Source organism: Myiozetetes cayanensis, unplaced genomic scaffold (genome assembly GCF_022539395.1).
Source record: "Myiozetetes cayanensis isolate MyiCay16 unplaced genomic scaffold, myiCay2020 scf2-11, whole genome shotgun sequence".
NCBI classification, from domain to species: Eukaryota; Metazoa; Chordata; class Aves; order Passeriformes; family Tyrannidae; genus Myiozetetes; species Myiozetetes cayanensis.
In genome coordinates this window covers 14,467,457-14,495,265 of record NW_026087411.1, presented here as the reverse complement: position 1 = coordinate 14,495,265, position 27,809 = coordinate 14,467,457, and the positions used below count along the sequence as shown (strand labels likewise).

General features: G+C 37.6%; 1 protein-coding gene across 1 annotated transcript; it reads right to left on the bottom strand.

The window, feature by feature from the left end:
- Positions 1-14: 14 nt before the first annotated feature.
- LYPLAL1 (lysophospholipase like 1) lies at positions 15-27,809 on the bottom strand. Its single transcript, XM_050315942.1, has 5 exons — positions 27,699-27,809; positions 23,378-23,477; positions 12,443-12,612; positions 2,197-2,312; positions 15-1,580 (listed from the first exon to the last, which is right to left on the bottom strand). The coding sequence occupies exons 1-5, from the start codon at positions 27,781-27,783 to the stop codon at positions 1,344-1,346; spliced, it is 708 nt and encodes a 235-aa protein (XP_050171899.1). The 5' UTR covers positions 27,784-27,809; the 3' UTR covers positions 15-1,343.

Genomic DNA, 27,809 nt, shown 5'->3' with positions numbered 1-27,809 from the left:
GAACAGTGACATTTTTTTTCACTTTGCTTATTCTTCAAGATAGGTAAAAGCTGGCTTAGGTCTTGGTGCATGAGGATTCGAATAAAACTCTCAGTCCCCCGGAGCTGGCTGATACTTCTGGAGTCGTAGTCAGTACTGGCAGCAATCTGCTGTGACAGAGCAAACAACAGTGTCCCAGATCCACTCCTCAGAAAAGGGAAAAGGAAAAGATTAAGCAAGAGACTTGGATCTATCGGCCTTGGCAAAAGGCTGAATACCTTGTCATGCTAAAAAAATTACTGAATTTGGGGAGTAGAAAATGGGGCAGAAGGGGGAGAAATAAAAAAAGCATTACAATTACATAAGAAAAGATATTTATACTCTGAGTTAATTTATCAAACTGACACAGAGATGAATCATACACCATTAAAATAATGGGATACAAGTTTTCTTTATATCACAATCATTATTTACAACTTTTAAATATTCACAAAGGAGTCAAGTATCCTCATCTTTTAATTTAAAATGCAATCTTGCAGGCCAAAAGAAAACTCTTGGCAAAAATAAGTTTCTACAGGAATAGTGCCCAAAGAATGATTTCTTCAAAAAGAGGATAGACCTTAACAATCATGATGGCACTTCTTTTTTTTAAACCTATACTATAAACCACGCAAGGCTCAAGAAACTCAAACAAAGCCAGATCTCTAAGTAAAAAAACAATGACAAAGGGTAATAACAAGGATATGTGGTATAGCTAGACACAGCTACTTAGAACTTTTTTAAAATATAACATAAACCTCATTTTTTTTGAGGTGTCATACAAGTCTGCTTTGAGGCAGGTTCATTACCATATGCTGAGAATCCAGCTGAAGCCAATACAGTTCCTCTCCCTGAACTAACTTGAACATATGCATTATTTTAATAACTGGCCCTTTTCTGTTGTAATGCCATTATAAACAACCATACCACTGTGTATTTTTCCATCTTAGAACGACCCCTGGAGCCCCTTCAACCCTTCCCTTCCCCCAAAACAAAAAATGTATCTGGGAGATTCAGAGCAATGCTTCCTGAATACTGTTTTTATTATTTTGAAATCATTTTAATATCATTGGTCATTATTTTCTGTAGACTGATGTGGATGTGTATTTAAAAACTAGACAAGGGAACAGGAAAAGAAACCCATATAATAAAATGAGATTTAATAGTCAGCACCATCATTTTACCACTTAGGTGAACTTTATGGACAATAAGAGTGTCTACCTGAAGCTGTGCTTATATAATGGATATGGGACACCCATATACCCGCCATACATGGTCTTACAGGCACAAAAATCAAGAAGTACATGAGGCTGGATCTTCTTTTATTAGTTTGCCTTTGCTGCTTCAACAGGCAATTTCTTTTCAATCCAGGATTTTAGTTTTTCTATTTCAGTTCTGTTTAACTCATGATTGAGATCTGGAAAAGTATGAAGTGATGCTGATACTCCCAGTGACTTTAACATCTTGTTGGTCTCTTCACCCCATGAGTAGAGAACTAGTTCATCGGCAGTTCCATGACACTGAAATAACTCTGGAAGAACACTTTCATTTCTTTTCAAAGCCTAGATGGAGAGAAGAAACTGTCAGGCATATTGCTAAAAAAATTAAAAGAACAGTTACAATTACATTGTGACAACTTACATAGCATTGCATTTATTAATCTGCATTTTAGCAGTCATATTGTACTATCTCTACAAAAGCAAACAAGAAAATAATGGAAAAAAATGCCTTTAAATTCCAGTATGCTAACTCTTTAGACATTATAGGGTTTACTTTAAGGTCTATACCCCTCTCCAAATAAGAAAAATAGAAAAAATTCATGACAGCAGATGGAGCCCATGAGTATTATAATTCATCACAAATTTTCAAAGAATAGTTATGCTTACACAGACTCTTTAACAACTGAGGAAAACTAGCAAAGAAATTCATTTGTTAATCTCCTTCTACACTTCTAATAATTGTACTGTCTATGCAAAAAAAACAACATAACATCATGTAAGGACAGCTTTAAAGCCTCACTTCCCTAATAGTTGGCCTATCTATTTATTTCCAGGAAACGGCATAAGTTTAGAATATGAATCAATTGCCTCAGATGAATAAACATGTTATATTCAATTTTAATTACCATGTTTTCCATTTAGCTAAGCAGTTTTTCTATAATGTCTACCACACACTCACCTGGTAAACAGCAGAGTCTTTATTGAGAAAACTAGACAGTGCAAAGACTCCTGCCAGATCCTGGTGAAACCTATATGCTACATGCATTGCCATTCCACCTCCCATCGAAAAGCCTCCTAGGATGCAACAAAAGAAAGAAAGATTGGATTTTTCCACAAGTCTTTGTAACACAGCATTCAGTTTATTTTTTGTCTTCAGACTTGGTTCTTTTATACATAATGCAAGCAAAAAACATCTTGAGTAACATAAAGGTTACAGTGATCTTCAAATCACAGAATCATTAAGGTTGGAAAAAAACCTCTAAGATCTTCTAGTCCAACCTTCAACTGATCATTGTGTTGTCAAATAGACCACGGCACCAAGGGCCACATCCAGTTGTTTCATGAACACCTCCAGAGATTGTGACTCCACCACCTCCCTGGGCAGTCCATTCCAATGTTTAACAACCCTTCCTATGAAGAAATTCCTCCTGATGTCCAACCTGAACCTCCCCTGGCATAGCCTGAGGCTTAAGTCAACGCAATTGGATATCTAAAGTACTGCTGAAAGACGGAAAAAAACCCCAAACCCAGCCAAAACGCCATTATTTTAGAAGCCATTTGTGCATGGTCCCTACCAGGTAGTTGAACACCATGGCCATATATACTCTAACATTAACAAAGTAAAACTCTATGAACAGGTAATTCTCACTGTTTACTTTATTCAACTTATTTTCCCCCTAGGCTAGCAGCATTCACACATGAAAGCTCTCTATCACTATTGTACATAACCACTGAACATTCACAATAGACTAGCATTGAGGATATTTTTGTTGTCACACCTTGGGATATATAATAAATAGGGAAAAAATGTAAAGTACTCCACCTGAGCTCTAATAGGATCTCTGAATTAATGGCCTTCTGTGATCCATATGCGTCTTCAACTGCACTAATTCCTTACGTGAGATACTTCCTCAGGGATGATTTTTACATGACAAATGCTTATTCACTAGCAAAAAGAATCTAGACTACCACATTACCTCAAAAGGACACAGTACACAGGCTGTTATATTGACTGTATCCAGATAATGGCTAGAGTGACGTTCCCTTTATTTTCTTATGTGGAATCTGACCATTTACTTAATTTCCTTTTGATCACTCTGAACAATGCTGTCATCCCCAAACCCAGAAAGGAGTACTTATATTCTAAGAGACCATTTTGCATTTGCTAACAAATAAATACAGACAATACTTTGTTAACATTTAAAATTAAGTCCATTTTAAGTATTTTAGATTACAGGAAGAAAAGCTGCATTGAAAACTCATTACTAGTTTGTAAATGATTTAATCTTAAAATTTTGTACCCAGTTAGTCACAGTCTGGCACACTGTCTGCAATTACTCACCAGCAGTCTTTGACAATGCAGTCACCTTCTGTTTAGAAGTATATTAGGTAATGGTCCTTTTATGTAGATCGTACTACTATGACAAAATGCAATACAAAGGACTAGTTCTTCGAATTTGGTTTGCATGGGAAAACCTGAAGTTTATCACCTGATATCACAACAATCTCCAGGTAAATGCCATATGTTACATGCTTCAAAACCAACAATTTGAATAAGCATTTGTAGCTGCAGACAATTTTTTTCAATTACAAGAAGCATTTCAGTATAAGTGTACGTTTGACATAACACATAAAACACATGGTCTGTCAAGAACTTATACAAGAACTCAAATTTTGGACTAAAGAAAAATAAGAGGCAGGTACAGATATTACACAAAACAAATGTGTGAAGTGACAGTCAGAATGTAAGCAAAACAGAAAGCAAAAAGAAAAGTACATGTAAACAAATTATCTCAACATAAAGAATACATAAACCTTACTTAGTGTGTCATGAGTGTTAGACAAAATCAAAACAACATGGCAACATTTCGTCCTTAGATTGGCTGAACATCACAAGCTCTTCACTTGAGACCAATCTAATTCCAAGATATACAGAGGCTGTGCACAGAAGTTCATAGTTTGCCAATAGGTTTTAAATTAAAAAAGTATGTTCCCTTTCAATTTTCCCATTATACCTATTTTAATGAGAACTGTGATTAATGCTTCAAAACAGTTGAACAGTTTTAGCTCTACAATGCTCAGCATACCAGTTCAGGAAAGCATTTGTGTCAACTTTCCTGACTTACAAAGATTTATGTGCAGGCTAAAAGGTGAGATATACAAAACAGAGACAATGAAATAAAACTCTGTTGCAGAGAAAATTTACATAAGTACATATTTATGACCTCAAATGTGCTTCAGTGTAGTGCTGATTTTTAGGTAACATCACTTTGCAATAAGAAGAAAGCTTCTTCCAACTTGCTTTTCTAGTTGAGAAAGAGCTGCTGAAATCACACAATCTTCCAAGTCACAAAAGCTTCCAAAATTAGAGAATTTCAATCAGAAGGAAACTTCGCTGCAATACCTTACTGAACCAAAACTTCTTTGCAAAATTTCTTTGTTGGAATACTATCTGCAACTATGTTACAGCCATACTGTGATGGAACACAGAGTGAATGAAGACTGAATTTCTCATATGTAATTGATTCTGTTTGAATAGAACAGAAACACTCATCACAGTTGCCATTTTTTCAGTGATAAAACATTCTTTCCAAAGATTGTAAATGGCCTTAGGAGCCTTTTAAACAAACCTTCAGCTCACTTCTGCTAAAGATCCTTATTTGTATTAATTTGCTCCTCATTTGTATTTGTCTAAAATGATAATCTGGTCCACGATGATACTTGAACATTGTATGGGGTTCAGGAAACCAAATATTTACCTACTGTCAAACTTGAGCTTTATTAATTTCTTTGTATTTGGCCTTACAATGTTTGGTTTTGTATCTCAGAAAATGACTAACAAGTATCTAGCACAAAGGTTTCTTTATTTTGTCTCTCCTGTACTGTATACATAACAGAATGCTCAAAACTCTGCCTTCTCCCTCATGTTCCACTTTGATGCCTGCAATGATCTATTCCCAAGTTCAGAAAGTTCTTTAGGTTTTCATTCCTCCTTAAAGAAAAAACACCTCTCTAACATGCACAGGTTTGACATTGCTGATTGCTTCATGAATCACATAGATCTGACTGTAAAATGCCTTAGTCAATTCGTTTTAATGATTATGGAACTGGGAAACAATAAACAACATCACTTTTTTGCTCTTTCCAGTTAAAATTTTTAAATATGCTCAAAGTTTTTTTCCACACTAGAAACCACAGCCGTGGGAAAAAAGTTAGTTATTAATCACCTCTAGTGCACAAATTTTGCCATCCGTGTTTAATATAGATCTTTTGCTTTTTGCAGAGACAGACCATGAGCTCTTCTCACGTGAACTTGAGTAGCAAAGTTAGAAACTGCTTCATTACAGCACAGAAACAAAAAAGGAGGAGGAGAAGCTAAACCCCAGACCTCCATGAGATAAGAATTAGGACTTGGGTGCAGGGGTGTGGTATGGCTTGTTTATTTTACATAGTATTTCTTCACTAGTTTCTCTCTAGTAGTTGTTCTTCATCTTCCCTGTATTTCTTCAAAATTGTCAGTACAGCTTTGGTAACAAAATGGCATACAGTGTGTCTGTGCCAGCACAGCACAAGACAAACACTCTTCTGTTGAACAAGGTTACACCAGCACAGTTAGAAATTGTCTTGGCCTGTTCTGTTACCCTCACAATACATTACATACTCTTGCCTCCTTTTCTTTCCATTCTCACAGCATTTTTCATTCTCAATTTCTCCTTTTTTAGTATTTCAACTTAGAGTTACTTTAATCAGTTTGTTATCAGGAATTTCTCCCTAAAGCTACATTTCAGTTTACTTTCTGCTCTCCCTAGGGACTTTCTGTGATTTACCTCCTATTAATGGTAACAGCAAAACCTTGTTCTACACATCATTTGCAAAGAACCTGACTTTCTGTTTTGACCCTCCCTTTTCATCAGTGAATGGAAGTATTATATACATTTAACAGTGTTCATAAATGAATATCAGCAAAGAGTAAAAATGGCAGTGGAACAGCAAATTCTCTTCTCCACAGAACTCCCTGAACACTGCTCCTGTATTAAGTGCTCAAGCATGTACTTTGCCTTAAGTGAATTTACTCACAGCAGTGCTTTTCTCCTTTTAATCTATTCATGAAACTTCACCAAACACTAAGCTTTCACACTAGCAGAACTGCAATGGATGGTTTCCACCTCTGATAGCCTTTTTATTCTGTTTGTTACTCAGTAACTGAAATTCTTCACAAGAACAAAGGCAACTTCCCTTGACCGGCTCATCCACTTGCTCTTATTAGGAACATGTAACAATTTGCTCCCCAACTTTTTCACCAGCCAAAACACATTTTGAAATGCATTTTTAAGTGGTGTAAGTTTTACCGTTTTCTTGTAAAAACAAGTGTACAATAGTTTCTAACGTATCAACTTGCAGAAAAACCAGAACCAGTTGCAATTTTATTTCCAACTGTTACAGGTAATAGAGGGAAACCCAACACATGTACCTTAAAGAATCATAATTTTTAGCACTGGAAGGAAAATAAAATCCATGAAAAGTCTCAAATAAATTTTTATTAAGATCTTGCACTACCTAATCTATGTCTTGTTTCATTTACCTACTGTGTTTCCTTGGCTGTTTCTAGAGAGGATGACAGCACAGCCCTGCTGAAACAGTTACCTGTCATTTTTACATTCAGCATAACCATGCAACATGGGAAGAAGGAAGAGAATAACCAATTCTTTATGCTCCCAGTATCTATGATTTCCAGTTGAATCACAGAAAGGAAATTAGAAAATAGCTCTCTAAAGCAAAGAATATTGAAGCACAGAAACAGATTGTCTTGGAGAGCTGCGAACCTTCCGTTAGCGGAGATCTTTCAGAAGAAGTCAGAAAGGCACTGGTAAGGATTTGCCTAGAGCTGAACCTACACTGACACATAATCATGGATTAGTGAATGTTGTTAAGCCTCACTCTTCTATGATTCTGTAGGCATGACTGTGAAGAAAATACAGGTTAATCTGTACCCTGTGGCATGTCTACACATGACTCCCAAGCATTATAAAAACCCATTCATCCATTTAATTTTGCACAGAATTCAGGCATTGATTAAATATGAGGAAGTACATGTTTTTAACAGAGTTTCTATTAAGGCTGAACATATCAGAATTTGATTCACTTTAAAATTATTTTCTCACCAAAGTCATTATCTGATATGTGATGACAATATCATGATTGAATTATTTATAGGTTTACTGCTGTAAGCGTTATTTACTCCTAATCTTCACTAATATTTGCTAAGCCTGTCATTCACAACACAGAACAAAACTGAGTATGTGCATCCTTTCAGAGTCCCTCGTTTTAGATACATTAATATGGACACCGTCAAATGCTGGGAAACAAAGTGATCAGTGGTGGATCTAACTCTCTGGTTAAAATTAGCCTTTGTACCTCCTACTGAAAGACTTATGAAGGAAACAGAAACATCCATTTGTTAATGTCTCTTTTTACTTCCTGATGAGCAAACTAGAGTAGAAGAGCTCCAAAAGAAAAATAAATGGCCAGTTGAGGTACAAAAGAACCCAAGAGGAGCAAACGTTTTACCTGAAGTATAAATGCAATGCAAATTTACACTGTTTCACTGAAAATTAATGAAATGTTGCAGGTAATATGGGGCAGATGGACTAACAATACTGCTTTGAGCCCAGCATCTCAGGCATAATTTACATAAACCACAAAGTCATGCAATGGGAGGTCTGGAAAGAGAAATCTCATTTGAATTGAAGTGACAAAGGCAATACAAACTTATGAATTTACTCGGTGACAACGAGGCAGAAAGTACCTCATAGAAGATACAAGGTAGGGTGACTGACAGCAGAAGGCTTAAAAGCCAAAGACATTAAAATGTCGAGATTGTAGGTGAAGTAGTTTGCCCAACACTTTAACGATTTATTCTTGGTTTTATGATCCTAACATATCTACAGAATCCTCTTTCTCTGCGATGTCAAAGCCAAGATATTTCTTCCTTATCCCATTCTTACACACACTGAGAGAGATGGAAATGCTAATATTTACAAGAAGCACAGAGCTTTCATGTTACTTCCACCATGGTTCAGTAGCTATGTAAGAAGTCTTAGCAATAAACAAAAAGTGGTTGTGTGTCTTGTGTTATTGTTACAGTACAAGGGGTCAGGAATCATGCATGTGTTTTTTGGCATACAGTCAAACCTACAGGACTGTTATGGAGAGTTTATTTGAACTGGCTGCTAACACGAGTGACTACAGGTGGCAGAGACCAACACACTTGGATCAGCACTTCTGAGCTAGACAAAAAGTAACCTGTAAAAGTAGGAAAGTAGTGCTAAATTAGAAATAAGTAGTAGTGCTAAATTAGAAATAAGCAGTAGTGTTAAATAAGAAAAAAATAACAAAAAGACTGCTTTTCACTGAAGAGTAGTTGACTAAAGTGAGCCCTACCTAAATGCTCCAAAAATGAGGTGGCCATTTCTTTCAAGAGCTTCTAACATACTCTTGAATAAGATTGTTGAAATCTTTGACATTTTCCAACTAAGTGGAGTTACTTTACACTATCATATGGAAGCAGTTAAAAAAACCCAACAACAAAACAACCAAACACAAGAAAACAAAACAAAGTAAAACCACCACCACCAGAAAAAAAACCTCAGTCTTAAATAGAAAAAGGAATTATTGTTTCACGATTCAAACTGTGGTGGTTATTTGCTTGTCTAATTTAGCAATGAATTCAGGCATTTATAAAAAAGAAATACATCCAGTTTTTAAAAAGGGATACTATCAAAGCTCCAAGTGTCAGTATTTGACTAAATTTATAATGCTCTTTTATCTCCAAAGTCAATATAAGCCTACTTACAGGACTATTTGCAAGAAGTGTTTTAGCCAGGAAGACCAGTAAGAGTAACTCAACAAGAATGTTTGGCTAAAAGGTGACTACCATTATCAAATTCTGGGGATGATATAATTATTTTTTGAATAATTACATATTGCTGTTAGTCTCCCTTCCTTCCTCCTCCAAGGTCAGGGGAAACAAACCTTAATCAGATGTCTGCTTCCTTTAAAAGACTTGTATTAATAGGAAAGCAACTCATGAAATAATCAGGAGACAGGAATGGGTATATGAGCCTTGTACTACTGTGTGCTGGTTGTCACAGAAAATTGATATGGATGTTTTAATAGTAAGACTTCATTTACATCCAGTAAATTAAGTAATTTAATTCTTTATGAGTAGATTCATCCAGCAGCTGTTAAAAACAAGGCTGCACCAACATTTTTCTTGATAAAGACAGACAGGAGTGGCACTGCATAACCTGGACTTCATCCTCAGCTTTAGAATTCTGCTCTACAAGCAGCCACATGAGGATTTCAGAGTGAACTGTGCTATCAAAACAAACAACGCAGGCTATAATTTCTTTCAGAGCCAATGATCTTCCTGTCCCACAATCTTGAGTCTTGTGGAAAGTCTGAATGGCTCAAGAGGAAGAATCATCCCCCAGAACAGCAGGTGCTGGGCTTCTCATTTTCCACTGTTTGAGAGCCCACTCCTGCTTCCCCTCTCTTCCCACTCGCTCACCTTTGCACAGTGCTCCCTCAGATCTTGCCTTCTTATCCCACACCTCTGAGCTGTCAGCAGCTACCCACCTTCCTGCTTGCCTAACACCTCGCTCACCCTCATCTAACAATATCTGACACTCATCCTCAGCCTGTAATTTCTAGTCTGCTATTCCATATAAAACCATAACCTTCAGTCCTGTTACCCTCCTCATACTCATTTTGTTTTCTTTCCACTCATTAAAACTCCCACTTATTACAAAACAGGTCACTCAACTCAATTCTCCTTAACCCTTTCGTTTCCTGTAACTGCCTTAATACAACTGCTCTGCTCTTTGGTTTCTGTGACCTACCAGAAAAGGCCCCTGCTGCTCTTCACAGCTTCCAAAGTTCTCCAGTCTCTTCTCTCAGCTATTTTGTCTCTATTTTCCATATCTCCAACATGATTCAACATCACCAAATGCACTGTGAATTCATACCAAAATTTCATCATGGTTTCCTCTACTGTAAACATCTTACTTTCCCTTCACCTCACAAAGGCTGCCTCCTTCAACTCCACGGTACCAGCAGTCACAAATCCACTGTCTACTCCCCACCTGTTTCCTTAAGCCTCATCTTCTTGTGCCAGATGGATATTCCTGACATTTTAAAAGAGAAATCCATCTAACAGGACTTAGTTATCTGACATTCTCAGCAAGTGACCATATCTTCTATTATCTCATGTAGCCCAATCTCCCAAACTCAGAAAAATTTCAGGCCACCCAATTCTGTTTTTCTAGTGTCCATTACTGTTTGGTGCAGACCTACTGACTTGGGACTCATATTCTCTTTTGATCAAAAGGTGATAGAATCACAGAATGGCCTGGGAAGGGACCTTAAATATCATCTGTTTCCAAATCCCCTGCCATGGGTAGGGTCACCTTCCACTAGAGCAGGTTGCTCAGGGCCCCATCCAACCTGGTGTTTAACGCTTCCAGGGCTGGAGCATCCACAACTTTTCTGGGTAACCTATTCCAGTGTCTCACCTCCCCCCATAGTAAAGAATTTCTTTCTAATTTCTAATCTGAACGTACCCTCTCTCAGTTTAAAGCTATTCCCCTTGTCCTATCATTACATGCCCTTGTAAAAGTCACTCCCCAGCCTTCTTTTAGGTCCCTTTAGGTCCTGGAAGGTGCAATAAGGTCTCTCTGGAGCCTTCCCTTCTCCAGGCTGAATATTATAAAGCTGCACAATGCCTTTACATAACTCCTAATTTCCTGTAAGAAACAATTCCAGAAGATGGGCAATTATTTGCACAAATTAAGATGATTAATGTCACCTTTATGCATAGAGACCTTACAGGACCCCTAAGGTTCATTGTCCACTGCATCACACATTAGTTAATTATCAATACCAGTGTAGAAAAGGCACAAAGTTCTTGTGGAAGAACACTTAATCTTGTACAGCCACAAGTGACACAACTAGTTTTCCACTAGCAAGTTTCTTACACATCCACATGGGTCCCCTTCTGTACTTTGGACAAAGCTAATTCAGGACTGCCTTATTTTGCTTCTTGCAGAAATATTGGACTCAGCTCTGAGGATATCTGCATGAAGTCTCTGTCAGGTGAGGACACAAAGCTTCCAAGAGTTTGACAAAACAAGTGTAATTATTTCTGATTTATATACGAGGAATGCAAACACACAGAGATGGGGACTTCCAAAGAATCTACGGACTGAAACAATAAGTGCATACCAACTGCCTTACTTTGCTTATGACTTGGAAAACAAGTCATACAGTCTATTTCTAATTTTGAAGGCTACAGAGAAAAGAGAAAAGCCCAGTAGCACACTGGATCTGTACACAGAAAATCTGTCAGCTCACTGTACAGCAAAGCACCTGCACTTCTTCTACCGCTTCCAAGTCATCAGGTATAACACGGGAAAGACAGATCAAAGAGACTGTGCTGACAACCATCCAACACAATGCATTCTGCAGCCAGGGCAATGAGCCAGAAAGGGAAAGTAAGCACAGGCCTTCAAAGAGCAACATGGGGCTGCATCAAGAAAACATGTAGGCTGAATGGTAGTGGTTCCACCATGCATGATTTTGATGGCATGACACAGTTGGCCATAAATTTATAAGTTCCCACATCAAGATTTTTTCCCCAACCTGAAATAGTTTGTGGTCTAGAGATGGGACAGGGAGTCAAGGACTTGTGAATTCTCATTCCCTCTCTGACATAGGCTACTTCATCACCCTCAGCTCCTATGACTTAATATCCCACTATCTATTTCCCAGTGCTGTGAAAGTTACTGGAAAATTGTGGAAATTAAGACAAACAAGGATGGATGCATATGAACTATGACAGCTAATACTTCACTTGTTGTCAAGTGTTAACTTTTAGTGACACGTAGCGTGCACATTTTTCCTCCATTAATTAATTTAACCCAAAACGATTAGAGCAGCAAGGGAAAGTTCATGATTATTTACGTGCTCCATCTCCACTCGCCAAAATGCAATTCATTTTGGGAAAGTATACTTTTCCATCCTTGAAAAGGGCTAAAAGAAAATTAAAAAAAAATGTACTTCTTAAAGTGAATCAAAGTAGATTACACCTTAACAATTAAAAAACCCCAAAACATTAAAGTAACAGATTATAAATAAATCTCTCTTACCTATTAGTATCCTATTCTTTGCAATGCCATTCTTAATCTCATCATTGATCAAGTCTGTAAGCCGTTGGCACATGGAATCAATACTTTCAATGTGTTCAGGACAGTCATTAGAAATCTTATACCTGTCAAACCACACAGTGGAAAAGGCTCCCTTCATGGGTGTATATGGCCTGGAGTGGTGGAAGGGAAGAAAACAAATGATTAACCAAGCATAAGATCAAAACCCTTCAGCATACATGATAAATAAAAACTATTAAACATCTTTCCAGCAAAGAAGAGAATAAACCTAATGCAATTTACGCCCAGTCACGTTGCCTTTCCTTGCATTCAAATCATGGCCACTTAAGAATGAAGCCAACATTTGCAAGCTACGTAAAAAGCAATTTGAGGTTGGTCAGGTCAGCCAAAAATTTTAAATCTCAGGCCTGCCGAGAGCTTCTTAATCCTACACAAAGCTAGGGTTGAAATTCACATTGGAATACGACAAACTGAAGTAACAGCTAAAAAAGGCAGCTTTTCAGGAACTAAGTTTATGGAATTAAACTGTCTAACTCTTGACAAAATTGAGAAGGGATGGGTATTATGAACCTCTAGGTATTCTGCCAGGTTTTTTATTTTCGTTAAATAAATACAGCCATCCTCATTTTAATAGGGCAGGTACCTTTTAAAAATTACTAAAAGAAATGCCATGTGTTCACTGGACTGGTGCACAACCACAAACAGGAGACATGGTATTCCCCACCATAATACTGCGTTGTCAGATTAGTATTTTTAAGTGCTTCAACATGCTGCCCAAAACTAAGATAATCAAGAAACCTACAATTCAAAACAGCCTTCCTTTTTTTCAAAAATAAAAATTATTATTAGAGCCCTGAAATCCCAAGGAAGGTGATCTAATTGCCTTGCAATGGCTCTACAATATATTACAAAACCTGCTGCTAGGAGATGAATCCTTCATCTCGAACAAAGCCACCTGAAATCCTTATACACTGTGCTTAATCAGGAGGCAAATTTTTCATTTTTACTTAAGCGTAGATCAGATTACAATCATCATCCACAAATAGACAGCCTTTGATAAATGTCTGTATGGGAACACACTGAAAGTGCTCAAGTTGACTTCTGTACTCTCTCTGGAAGTTCTTCACTACTAGCATTAAACCAAAACACAACTAACCTAAAAAAGAGAATGGCATTATTTCAATTATTCTAAATGAAGGAACAAATTCTGCCTTTATTAATACCAGAGAGGCTGCACATACGTAACCCGCTATTTAAAAAGCAGTACCATCACAAAGATGAGAGTTCAAGATAATATTATTTTCATTATTCAGTCTTAAAAGTAAAACATGAGAGAACATAAATTTTCTTCTGCCTGTTGCAACAAACATGAAAAAAAAATGTCCATGACTTAAAAGTTGGTAAGACAAATATATTGAAAGAGGCAACAAACAGACACACTATAGTTTCATCCTTCTGAGCAGAGCTTCAGAACCAAGTACCTAAAATGTACTGTTATTCAAAATGGCATACAATATGTTGTCAAGTTTAGTACAGTGTGTGCCTTAGGTAACCCCTCATTTGCTTAATTTAAAACAAATCATACACTTAAGCATATAAATTAAAGGAAATTCAGTGGAAATATTTTGTACACCCAGCAAGCTAAGGCTAAGTTTAAAACATATTATTCAAATGCTTTTGCCTTTTTTTTCAGTCTTCTCTTTGGACTCCTGTCTCCAGGATTCTTCCCAAATGAATTTTTCGACATCTAAGAAACAAGATTACAAATCTCTAATCCACAAAAGTCAGTTTCTAAAAGGAAATATTTCTGTCAAACCTAACAAGAACCGAATCACTGGGTTTTCTGGAAGTCACTTGGACAATACGATGTACAACAGACTAAATGCCTGGGCAAACAGCATTTAATACATGGTTGTCTCTAACACATTTGTGCATCAATCCTAGTTAAAATGCTTAGCAGCCAAAGGGCTTAATTTTCTACTAAACTCAGAGTACCTCATACTTTTGTGAGAAAAGATGTGAAAGGTTTTAGTGTTATTACAGCAGACTGACCCAAGATTTCCATGGAATAAAAATATGTACATGTATTGCATTACAAATATTTACTTTTACATTACAGAAATATTAAAGCAAGTTTCCCCACAACTAAAAGACAAAATTATGCCATTAATAAACAGGATAAATTGCATTATGAGATTGTTATAATTTATCAGAAGCCAAAACTCAGGACTTCTACCTGCTGTCTTTCCAAATTCTTCAATAAGATAAAGACTAATGTGTTTTAAGCCCACAGTAAAAGACCCCCAAGCAAACAGACAAGTGGCTTTCAGCAGCCTCAAAAACATCCTTGCAACCACTCTTGATTTCTCAGAACTGCATTAAAAATAACCTTTACATAAAGTTGAAAAGTAAGATTCTTTTAATGGTTCACCCAACTGGCACATCTGTTTTAGTCATTCACCTTGTTCCTTAAATAATCCCTTTATTAGCTGGCACACTACAACTCAGACATTACCACGGTAAACAAATATGTTTGGCATAGAACCATCTGTACAGCTCCAAGAATACAGCACCACATTTTTTCATACAATTAAACCACACACACAAAAAAAAAAAAAAAAAATCCCTATGTTAGTGACACGAGAAGCTGGATTGAAATATGCAAAAGCAAAGAAATACAGAGTGGAGTGAAAACTGCATCTGATAAGATCAACATGGTCAGTTAAGGACAGTGACAGACCAAATAGTGTGCTTTAAGATTGGATTTTTTTGCTTTCTTAAATTTAATTGCAACTCATAACATTAGTCCCTCTGTGCCTCACTTTCCTTATTCTCTTTTAAAAATTATACTAAAAATAAAGCTCTGTGTCTCTAAAACTGTGTGCTGTTGAAACTGGTAATGAAAATATATAGTCCCCTAAGTTCTGTGGGCCTTTTCTTTAAAATTTATTTAGTTCTGGAGCACACAAAAGGTTCAAATCCATAAAAGAAAACAAGAATAAAGAACCCTCTCTGGGTATATCCAGTTTCCAAACTTGTATCCATTTTTAAGAGACAGTTGAAGGAAAATTTCATATGAACTTCTCTCTTATTTAAAAGAAAGAAGGAAAGACGACGTAAAGCACATGTGGCTAATATCAAACATCATTTAAGACACTGCAGGCACTATGAAGATTAGAGTCTTTTAATGCTTCCCAACATCCTCAAATCACTCTAGATCATGTTTTCTGACTACTTTATAGGTCTTATTTTAAGGGTGTCCATTGACATAGAATTGTTTTCTCACACATACACCGCTTGTATGACACTGCAGCTTCAAGAAGATCCTACACATTATTTCAATATCTTACAAGGAAAATATATCTTGTACTATCTCTGTAAGTACTTACCATCCTTTCAATCTTTTTCAAATATGTATTCAAATGGAAGTAATTTTCACTGTTGATTAGACTTCAAAGTTTCAAAGCAATATATATAATTTCAGTTAGCTTCTGCTAACGTGAGTTCTGAAGTAATGAGGAAAATATAAAGTAGGCAGTAGTAACACCACGTTTTTCCACCTTCCTGAAGCACGAAATCTAGACCTGTTAAATCACATTTAGAATTGTGCTAACTAGTCTGAAATTATCCTAAGTTAAAAGAAGTGGAGAGCAATCAAATGATGTTACATGGGATTCAAATTCAGATCTCAACCGATGGCAAATTCTATCTCCAAAGTGAGGCTATTAGCATAGTGATGCACATAAAGCTACAGGTGTTTTTGTTCATTATCCAATAAATCACTGCACCTGTCCAACATATTAAGTTAAAAGACAACCTAGCAGTGCTAGTTGCTTTAAATAAGAAACATAAGAGTAGCAGACAGCATGTTGATAAATAGTAAATATTCTTCTCCCAACTCTTTCTCCTGATGCACAGTTGTATCATTGCCTTCATGCTATGATCACCCTGCATTAGCAGTCACATAAAACCCAGACTGCTGGTGCTGGCTTTCAGGGTTCCAGACAGAACTTCCTGAAATGTCAGACAGATCTTGAAATTTATAGTGAAGTTAGGCTTCAAGATTCAAATAAAGACAGAGAAAGATCAAAATTAATGAAATCCTCCATTTTTCTTCCTTCCCAAACCCATCTTCTCTCAGTCGGGAGGCACAGAGACATTGTAATGTTGTCTTTTGGAAGACTTCAAGAAAATCTACAGAGCACAGTATCACACTGTTTAGGTTCTACTTAACTCTGCTCTGGTGAGACTCTACCTGGAGTACTGCATCCAGTTCTGGAACCCTCAGATCAGGAAAGATATAGATCTGTTGGAGCAAGTCCAGAGGAGGGCCACAAAAATGATCAGAGGAATAGAGCATCTCTCCCATGCAGAAAGGCTGAGAGAGTTGGATTTGTTCAGTCTGGAAAAGAGAGGCTCCAGAGTGAAGTTACTGAAGCCTTCCAGTACTTAAAGGGGCCTATAAAGAAAAATGGGAAAAATCTTTTTAGTGTTGTGATAGGACAATGGGGAATGATTTTAAACTAAGAGGGGGTAGATTTAGATTAGATATAAGGAAGCCTTTATCTACAATGAGGGTGCTGAAACACCAGCACAGGTTGCCCAGAGAGGTGGCCGATGCCCCACCCCTAGAAATATTCAAGGTCAGGTTGGACGGGATTCCAAGCAACCTGATCTAGTTGAAGATGTCCCTGTTCATTGCAGGGATATTTGACTAGGTGATCTTTAAAGGTCCCTTCCAACCCAAAATATTGAGTGATTCTAGAAGCAAGTCTTGACTCTCTTACAGCTGATAGTAGGTTTTTCAAATGAAAGCAAGGTTACTTCCTAGTCCCAAATTCTCTCATAGCATAATCTCACTGCTGAATTTCAGTACCACATCACAATAGACAATTTAGTACATCATTCTGTTTTTTAATTCCCAATGTCTTCTTGAAGCAGAAAGCAAATTTGAAAAGAAATTGGGAAGAAAGTAGAGAATCCAGTTAGTCAAATGAGAAGTATAAACCAGATCTCTAGTCCAAGGTATATTTTATGTTAAAACTGAGGTTCAACATATCTTAACAATGAAGCCTTGTGGTATGGAAGCAGAGTATAAGACATGACCAAAATTCAAACAGCTTCAACTTAGAGCTATACTTTAAAAAAAAAAAAAAAATTCAAAAAGTATGGCAAGAGTCATCTCCATGAGGAGTAATTTTGGCTGTTCTTCAGTAAAGGCTGTGCCTGTTCACTTAACCACATGCAAATGTTTTTGATAGAGTTGTCTGGATGTGTATTGCCTAAAATGAGAACTGACTGAACCAGTACAGAATGGTTACCTGAAGAAATACTATGCTGACAGCTTTTGTTACTTGAGACAAATCTTAATCATTCAAGACAATGGAAGCCACAATAGAAGCTGGCATAAAACTCAGTGGGAGAAATTGGGAGTTTGTTTCCATTTCTTTGTTTCTGTTGGTTTGCTGGATTGGTTTTGTTGCTTGTTTGGGTTTTTTTTCTTTTTGAGTAGGTGGTGTAAATTACGGGGATTTGTAATAATCAGAAAACAGCAATAATGTTATGGCTGAAAAGGTCATAAAAGACCTTTCTTACACGCTGCCAGTTCCTCAGCAACCAACAAATAGTGCCTGCTTTATAAATTCACAGAAAGAAAGCGGCAAGAGGCAAACCAGGGCCCAATCTTCATCACTTCTCCATTGTGGGGTCTGAAAGAGAGTCTGGGATTCAAAGTGATATCCTTGACAAGCTTGTGGCAACCACCACCAAGGATGGTTGAATGACACTAGTTAAGCAGAGAAACCCTTGAAAAGACTGTAAAGCAAGAGCAAGAATGACGCATCATTTACAAACCCACAACTGCTTGCTGGAAGGGTGATATAAAAACCTCTGTATTGCAAAAAAGGGTTGAGAGAATCAAAATGAGGAAGAATGCATAAGAGCACAATGTAGTTAAAGGGATTAGAAATCCAAGATTATTTCCATCATGTTCTGATTTGTGTTCCCCAAGCATGACTACAGTATCTCTGACAAGTGTTTACTGCATTCCACATAGTATTTAGCATCTGATGTAAGCATTAGATGTATGCATATCTGTAAAGTTTTACTCACCTAATTCAAGAGCAGAAATAAAAGGAAAATACAAAGTTTATCCAGGCATGTTTCCAGCATTATTATGCAGAATATGTTAAATTTCTACTTAAAGGAGATGAAAGAACCACCCCATGATACCAACCCAAACCTTTTCCATTTCTCCCTTAAGTTTCCACCTTTAAAAAGACTTCTTTGTGTTAAATTTATGAATGAGGTTAGGGCTTACAAAAGTCAAGGATTAATAACATTTGCTTGAGCCAAAAACAGTATGATAGGCACTGTGCACACTCCCCTCCCCAGCTCCGCCAATCCATCTCATGTCCGACCTGCAGTACACCCCTGCTGCTTTTCCAATCCTAGGCCTCTCACAGGCAGAGACTGCCAATGGAGCTGAATGGTGCCAAACTGTCTGGTGGTTTTGCGATACAGCCAAATGGGGACTGTGATGAGATGGAACTCATTTCCATCATGAGCTGAACAAAGATGTGAACTTAGGTGAAAGGATGGAGTACCATGCCATATAATGCTGAGTAGTCCTTATCAGCCACATAAAGATATGAGAAGTTAGAACAAAGTGGGGGAAAAAAACCCAACCAGACAAATACGTGCCACAGAAAGTGAATGTCAAAAAGATCCAGAAAACAGGCGAAGTAGTATTTATAGTTTATTTTCTGACTTGCAAAAGAGGACTGTCAGAACGGAATGCAAGACAACACAAAGAATCTTTGGCCTAGATTTTTTCAGGGAATTAAAGAAGGTAAGGTATATGTATTAAAACAAGCGGAGCCTAAATGGTTTTAAATTTACCACGTTAGCTCCTGCAATGCCAATTTAAACTATCACTTTCTATTGAAAAAAAGGTTAAATTGGGTGGTATTCAGTTCTGATTTAGAAACTCAATAGAAACCGAACGTTTAAGTCACAGTTGTAGCAGCTGAAACAGTATTTAAGTTGTAGCCATCCTGACCCAAATAAAAGAGGAAAAAGGAAACACTTTCCTTTAAAACTATTAGTGTAGACGTGGCTTTAGGGATTGCATCAGCTGCTAGGGCTACAATTGGAGTAAGGTTTTTTTAAAGATGTATATTAGCATCACAATGGAAAGAAAATGGAATTCTGTTGTGTTTAACAAGCTTAATCCATGTACAGAAGCACTGATCTTGAAAGAAAGCTAAATCAAACAGTTAAAAAAAGTTCTCTACTAATTTTTAAGTATTCCAGTAGATTACATTACTGAGAAAAAACCCCAAAATGTCAAAGCAACGCATAAAACTTTTAATTTGCAAAGCAAAATTTGCATGCCTCAGATACATGCATTTAATATACAAACATATTCAAAATTCAGGTGTCACTACTCTCACTACATCACACAGAGACTTTGAATCCACATATTTTTCCCATTTTTATCTAAGCATTATTTTTTACCATAAGGGTTTTACTTAGTATTTTTGGAAGATTTTCTTCTTTAATAGTAAATTTTGGTATCTACATTCTTCTATTTTTGCTCAGGAAACAAACAAATATAAGACTCGTTGCACTTTCCAAAGTGACAGAGGATGAGTGAGACAAAATGCTGCAAACACTTTACCTGTCCAGGGCACATCCAGTGATCATTCTCTGTATAGACCCTGCACATTATAAAAATGATTAAAGTAAATCTCTTCTTAAAAAATATGTGACTTTTTACTGAGATCTACAGACAACAGTTAAAAACAGTTTTATAAAACGTAGTCCCGTAACGTTCTATTGCTTTTACCTATAATCCTTCTCTAGTGTTTGCTGAAATCAATGCTAGTGAAGCCAAAGAACATATTCCAGAATTCTTCTCGATTATATGTTGGACTGGTTTTCCAAAATAACTTTCAAACATACTGAGTCTTGAATCAAAATATGTCTGAATCTTTGATGCTGTACAAATCAAAAATATGCATGTTTCAGCGCTGGGGATAAAATCTAAATAAAACATAAAGATAAACCCCATCAATCCTCCGCAAAGAAAAAAAAAATTCAATGTTCTGTTGAAAAATGTGAATTCCACTGTTTTTGAGAACTCTGTTTAATAGAGGTGAAGAATGTAACATCCTATCTATAGATCTAGCAGCAGAATAATATCCATCAGAAATGTGAAAAGGTATTCCTGACCAGCAGTTTATCCTGCCAAAGCCCCAAGCTTTGTGGTTATACCATCAAACCTGCTTTTACTGGCAAAACTGACAGAGAACGTTCACTGTGTATGTGCACAGTTATGCTGGGAAAGACAGGAGTTTATAGAGCATGAAGTACATCCACATTAAAAGGATTTTGCCAGAAGAGCACATCAGCCAAGCAATCCTAATCCGGTCTTGCCAAACTTCAAGCTTTTCTTTGAAGACCCTGCAGCCAAGTTTTGCACTCTGCCCCTGTAAGCTGACAGTGCAGTGGCAGGTTATAGAAACCCACACAGGCTCTCTTACATCAGCTTAACTTTTTGGCCAGCACATCCCTCTTTCTCTACATGATCAAAGAACCTGGATCAGAATCTTCTTCAGCATATCTGCACACTCTCAGCTGTCTGGCTATAGTTCTCATTATCAAGGATTCTGGATTGCCCCTGTGGTGGCAGAAACATTTTGAATTCTTATCAAAACATACATATACATATATATATATATATACACACACATAAAATCACCACATATATTCAAGTTCCTAATACAGATATAATTATTTTAATGTCTGCCATTCAAGTTTGGATATTCTAGGCCTTGTTTTTATTTTCTCTGGGAGAAAGAAGAGCAACTATTACAAAACCATTGCAAAAAGCATAGTGTGATTTGTTTTGAATACCAAAACAACATGACGTGAGCCTGTAAAGGCTCTTGTTATTTCTGTTTATAACAGTAACATGTATCCTCACAAACTTCACTTCAGCATTGCTGCCAACAGTGACAAACATTACTGTACTTAAGAACACCTTCTTTATTTCACTGTGCTTTATTTTCACTGTGCTATTTATAATGCTGCCTATCAGCAACAGAGGGCTGTGCACCAATATACTTCATACTGCCAGTCACAGACAGTGTATTTTATATTCCTTGGATATACAACTTAAGTTTTGCTAAAAGCCATTTCTGAATCTCAAACTCTCATGTGACCTCTGTCTGCTGTAGAGGTGAATAAGAGCAGACTCAAAAAAGAAAAAGAGCGTGAAATAAACTGTTTATTCACATCTTTTAATTACAACAGTACCTTTCTTCCCATCAGTTTACCAAAGTACTAAAATCCAAAGTCTTCAGATAAAAACAAATTCCCTTATTTGAGTCAGGAGATCTTGCTAGTTAATCATTTATACATAGATTAAATCTGTAGTTACCCAAAGAAACCAGAAAAAATGAGAAAAGGATTGACCTCAGAAGTACTGGGGGATGGAAAAGCGAAGCAGTGGCCTAATAGGTGTGATCTGAGGTGCTCTGGCTGCATGTAACATGCAAAGAAAAATCATTTCACAGAAATGCAAAATCTCCTGCATTTCTCCAGTACCTGCTGTGTTGATAGGGAAGCTACGGAGCACAGCAGCATGTGTGATGTGCCACTGATAACTCTGGTATAACTTCAGCCTGCCATCAATGAAGTAATGAGCACATTATTTACAGAAAATTGTGTTCACTTCCTACTAACCTAAAACACACTGCTTCAAAGACTTCCACTCACGGTCTTGATTTTTCTGTAACACAGTGAGTACATTCACACTGCAATCTCTCAATTGCTTTTCCTGCCTAAGCAGACCATAAAAAATACATGGTCAAGGAAAGGGTTTTTTTTCTCGTATTAGTGAGTGCCAGACAAAATCTGCTATTATACTTGTTTATACCCTCCAAGAATTTTTTTTCTGACTTTCAAACCTCTGCACCTCGAAAGTCTGTGTAGATTGTCACAATTTCCTTTTCCGTTCTGCATTCAACCACACGTATGCCCAAATTCAGAAAGAAACTCAATCCCTATTACCCTTCAAGGAAACATTTTCCTAACTTAGAGTCATGGATACCTTAAAAGTGACTTTATACTAAGAAAAATTAAGCAACTCTGAAATTTAATATTATACATTTAATATACATTACATATATAATATTATAATGATGTATTATATATTTAATATTATCTTTGGATGGCTAAAAATGGAAGTAGTTGCCCAAATTTTAGCCTTTAGGTTTGACCTCATAAACTTTCAAATTCCTGTAGGCAAATTTTTTTAGCTGTATTTCCAGTCTACCACTGAACACAGCGTCATTTAACAATGAGATTTTTGCCTAAAGCAAATATTGAACTCAGTTCTCTTTGAAACTGTTGGGTGAGGATTCAAATGAGAAGTAATGTGTGTTTTTAAATTCCCAGTCCATTCTCCAGCAGCTGAAGATCTGTCAAATCCTAGTAGCCAAATAGACCGGTCAACCTGGCATTAAATACAACAGAATATTTTAATGGTTAATACATGGGAGTTAATATAGGTGGGACTGGGATTCAGCACATGGCTCTATAATGGCACTACAACACGCACTGGAGTATCATTGTCTATTTATATCAAAGAGATGGAAAGATACTATGAGGACAATATCTGAGTTTGAACTAGAGGCTGTGACTGCTGTCAAGTCTTACCCAGTTAGAGACTTGACCACTTAAAACTGCATTTGCTGGACAACAATGCACTGTTGAGCTCCAGTTTTGCCGAAAAGCATATGAGAGAGAAGAAGGAAGTGTTACAACAGTCTGTACCAATATTCAGAAGCATATTTTACAGTAGTGGAACAGCGTAATTTAATCCTACAGTAATAATATATTAAACGATACCTGGCAGGAGCCGTTGGGTAAATTACTTTTATATGTTGGAAAGCCATGTCTTGATTCAAAATTTGTTTTATCCATCCTCTTGCTCCTTGGCCAGTATCACCTGTATCACACAGAAGAAAACAAGAAGAATTATTCTGTGCATTTAGCAAGAAAATTACACAATGTCAAATATATTTATTCCAGGTTGACCTTATTTCAAGTCACAAAGTCAATACACCAAAATGCTAAAAAAGAATCTTCTAGAACCTTAGTCCCCTTTCCAATGAAGATGGACTCAAAACTTCCTAAAAAAGACTATTTGAGAGGTACCACAGCACAAGTTCAATAAATACTTCACTAAATCCTATGGCTTAAGTATCTCTCAAGTAGACGCAAGATCCTACTTGTTACTTGCCTTATTTGCTGATAAGTGATAAACAAAAAATCTTGATGAACATTTCAAAAAGCGAGATAAAATACCTGCTGCTCCCTGTAGAAAAGATAATTACTTACACTGGAGAATTTAATATTAACCCACTTTAAAACCTACACAAAAGCAGTAAAAAGGCTCTCCACACTTAATTATGCTAATGTTGCACACAGACTTTAAGGGAAAAATGTGCTTTGTGAAAGCACTCAAGAGATAAGTTCAGGTTAAAATATCTAGCAGGCTCTTAAAGAAACTATAATCCCATGGTTCTGTTTGAAAATTCATTGAGATCTCACTCTCAGCATAGTTTTTTCCTTAGTCTCATCTGCTCAACCTATGGCCAAAACTTCTACAGACTGAAGTGCTATGAACAGATAAGTAGGATGAACTCTTATGCAGACAGCACATGCTCCTTTCAAACAAGTATACATATACAGACCAGACAGTTTCTTGAGCTTGTCTTTGCATCGCTGTTATCTTCAGCCATAACTTCACTGCCACCCCCCTGAAGAGCACGCACACACAATTCTCCAGTGTTAAACAATACTTCAAGCTTGAGGAAACCAGGCCATCAAGAAATATAGTTTATAGCAGGCAGTAAGTTCAACCTAAAAAATGTGGTGGGGTTCAGCAAACTGGAACTTCAGTACTGCCACTCATGCCACAGCCTTGTCTGAGGCTCAGGTTTCCACATATTATCCACTCAAACTGCTAATCTGAGTTAACACTACTCTCTACTACTTTATCTCAAGTTGTCTGGTTTGACTTTAGGACTCACCCTGTTCTTTTCCAAAAAATTCTTTTCCTCAAACCATGAGGGGAAAAAAAAATCACTGCCCTAAGCCAGGTTTACTGCCACCTTACATGGGTTCATCTGAACAATGTTGCATGAATACATCAATTCATTGTTATAATGTTACAAAGTCCTCAATGGAGAAAATTTGCTCTTTATCACTCAAGCAAAATTCAGTGATGCTTATTTATACTCACAATTAATGCATCTTGGGAATTAAAACAGAAGGCAAGGAGGATTCAAAGCCAGGGTTTTTTGTTTGGTTGGTTGGTTGTGTTTTTTGTTTTTTGGGTTTTTTTCTGTTTAAGCACAACTGGCATAACTAGAACTGTTCTCTGTTTGACCTAAATGGTCCATGTGACAAATAAGCAACAGGGTTGCAAAGCTAATTCCATTACAAAACTTATTCTGTGGTAAGTCAAAAAAGGAAATCAAAGTTGCATCTTTCATGCTTCAGAACACACTCCCACAAGCACTTTGCTTATGCAACTAGTATGGTCTAAGTCCAAACACACTTCTGTTTCTTCATGGACACACTTGATGTACAAGGGTTTCCTCATGGTTGTTGCCACCTCATTTATAAGCAACATATCTTTGGGAGGCTTGAATAAACTTTTTTTTTTTTTTTCTATACACTCCTCTTTTTAGCTAGAAAGCCAAGATCTAGGCTTTGCAAATACTTGCATAGGACCAATCCTCAGGTTAGCCAACCTAAGCAATTATCTGAATGCTTACAGAATCAGGACTTCATTAGTCTTTACAAATGCCTTAATCAGGAAAAATACGGAATTTTACTATTTATTCACACTACTTAAACTTTGCAAAGATCTCCAGAAACATTAAGTTCCTAGTTAAGGAAGCTAGTTTGTCCATTAAAAGTTCACAAAAACTCAGTAAGAGAAAATTTAACTATGACCTTCTGTGTGTCAGGAGTCGTCATGGCCCAAATGCAGTGAGCACTTGCATGCACTGATAATGCATTTTGATTTGCTAAGAATAGAATTTGGAGAGGAGGGAGAAAGAGAGAAGACCGTGACATCAAACAAAAGCCAACAACCTTTGGAAAGGTTTTTCTTTCAGGCTGTTCTTACATTTTAGCATCATATGTTCTTCTGAACACTACAAGAAGCAGAATTAATGATTCTACTTCGACTGATGGCAACAATATTATCTTTTCCCCCGTCCTCAAACAAAATATGAAATATTTTCCTTTCAAATATAGCTTGAATTTCCAAATTTTCTTTCCGCGCAAAGTTTAAATTTAACAACATGTAATATGTAGGCTGGATATTAGGAAAAATTTCATCACCAAAAGGGCTTTCAAGCACTGAAACAGGCTGCCCAGTGAGGTAATTGAATCACCATCCCTGAAGCTATTTAAACGATGTGTAGATGGGGCAATTAAGGACATGGTTTAGTGGTGGATTTGGCAGCATTTGGTCAATGGTTGGAATCAGTCATCTTAAAGATCTTTCCCAGCCTATGATTTTGTGCATGTTACAACATACAAATTTGTAATCCTAAGCCTAAAAAAATATTACGTATTTGCTATATCCATTTGCCTTCCCTGAAAAGCTATCAAATGGATCCTCTACCTAAATTTGATGTACAGTACCAGGACTTTTCTAATACTTATCTATATAATTTATTATAATTTGTATAGAGTAAGCATTATGAACAAAATGGATTCACGCCACTTGACTGCCAGTTTCCATCACAAGTGCTGTTCAGAAGGTTTACAATTCAGGTTTACAGGCCAGCCCACAGGAACAGCACTGTGGCTACTCCTGTTTTAAATTCTATTCTGTGGAACTGCTAAAAACCAAATAAAAGCACCCTTGTACTTCCCCATTGCAAACATTATGAACAAAATCATATAAAAAAATGAAAAATTGTAGAGTACTTTAACCACATGTGGAATCAACCTCTAACCATAATCTTCCCTTACTCCTCCAACATTAGAGAAAATTATTTCCTCAAGCATTAAAGCATTAGCGTTAACAAGGGGGTTGAACACATCTTATAAACTTTCACTTTCACTCTTTTACTCACAGAATTTTAAAAAAGCAAAATTAAACTAGGTTATAAAAACAAAACTAATTTAATAAGCACATACAGCTTTGTTAAACTAAACAGAAGCATCGGCAAAAAGCAAAACTAAGAGAACGACACTCAAAGATTTCAGCACATTGCCGTATGCACATGGGCAGCTCAACAGAATGGATTCCCGAGGCCTTGGTCTAATAAAGATCTATGATTACTGTGTTTGGGGTTTTTTTTAAACTCATGTGCTGTTATTTAGCAGGTTAGAAATAACTTCTAAGGAAAAAACCCAACAACACACACACTCCCCTCCTGCCTTCAGACTGGTCCTTGATGCAGGTAACTCCCCTCTCTACATTGTGGCCATGCAGCCAGTCTGTCCACGGCCAAGACCCTTCTAACAGAGAGAAGTCAGTCTATCAAGCCTGGCTTTTAACAGGTGACAACAATACTCTCAGCCTGATCCAAAGACACCAAGAGCCACTTTAACTGTGAAAATTATCTTTTGCCTGTGGCTACCCTCTGAGTGGGGCAATTAAGAGAGCAACAGGACTCGAGGAAACAGCATGAGGCTGAATCGGGGTAGGTTTAGGTCGGATATCAGGAGAGGGTGGTTTGGCACTGGAACAGGCTCCCCAGGGAAGTGGGCACAGCACCAAGCCTGAGTTCAGGAAGCGTTTGGACAACGCTCTCACGCACATGGTGTGATTCTCGGGGTGTCTTGTGCAGGACTTGGCCTCGATGATGCTGATGAGCCCCTCCCTCCCCCAAACCCGGCACGTTCTATGGTTATATGATCTTCTACAACGCGTGTGTTCTCACGGCACAGGAGGGCAGGGCTGTGTGGGCCGGTGCCCTGTGCCCACAGCCGCCTCCTCCTTCCCGGCCAGTGCCGCAGGGACAGCGACACCTCACACCCCCTCCCCGAGCCTGGCGGTCACCCCGTCCCGCCGCCCCCTTCCCGCAGCCCCGGGCGGGGAACCCCAGCCCCGCTGCCGGGAGCGCCCCGCCGAGCAGCACCCTGCAGCCTGCGCCCTGCCCCAGCCGCGGGGCAGGGACGGGGGGAAAGCAGCCACCTGAGCCGTGCAGGAAGATGAGGGAGGCGGTGTGCCTGCCCGCAGGGGACACCACGCTCCTTTGCAGCGCCGCGGGAGCCGCCATCCCAGAGCTCTCCTCCCTGTGCTCCT

Bases quoted from the DNA above. Each gene is read 5' to 3' on its own strand.
- LYPLAL1 (XM_050315942.1), bottom strand. From the start codon at position 27,783: ATGGCGGCTCCCGCGGCGCTGCAAAGGAGCGTGGTGTCCCCTGCGGGC. The intron at 23,478-27,698 runs GTGGCTGCTTTC...TGTGTGATACAG, and splicing joins CATCTTCCTGCACGGCTCAG to GTGATACTGGCCAAGGAGCA. The intron at 2,313-12,442 runs GTAAGAGAGATT...GTTGCATCCTAG, and splicing joins AAAGAATAGGATACTAATAG to GAGGCTTTTCGATGGGAGGT.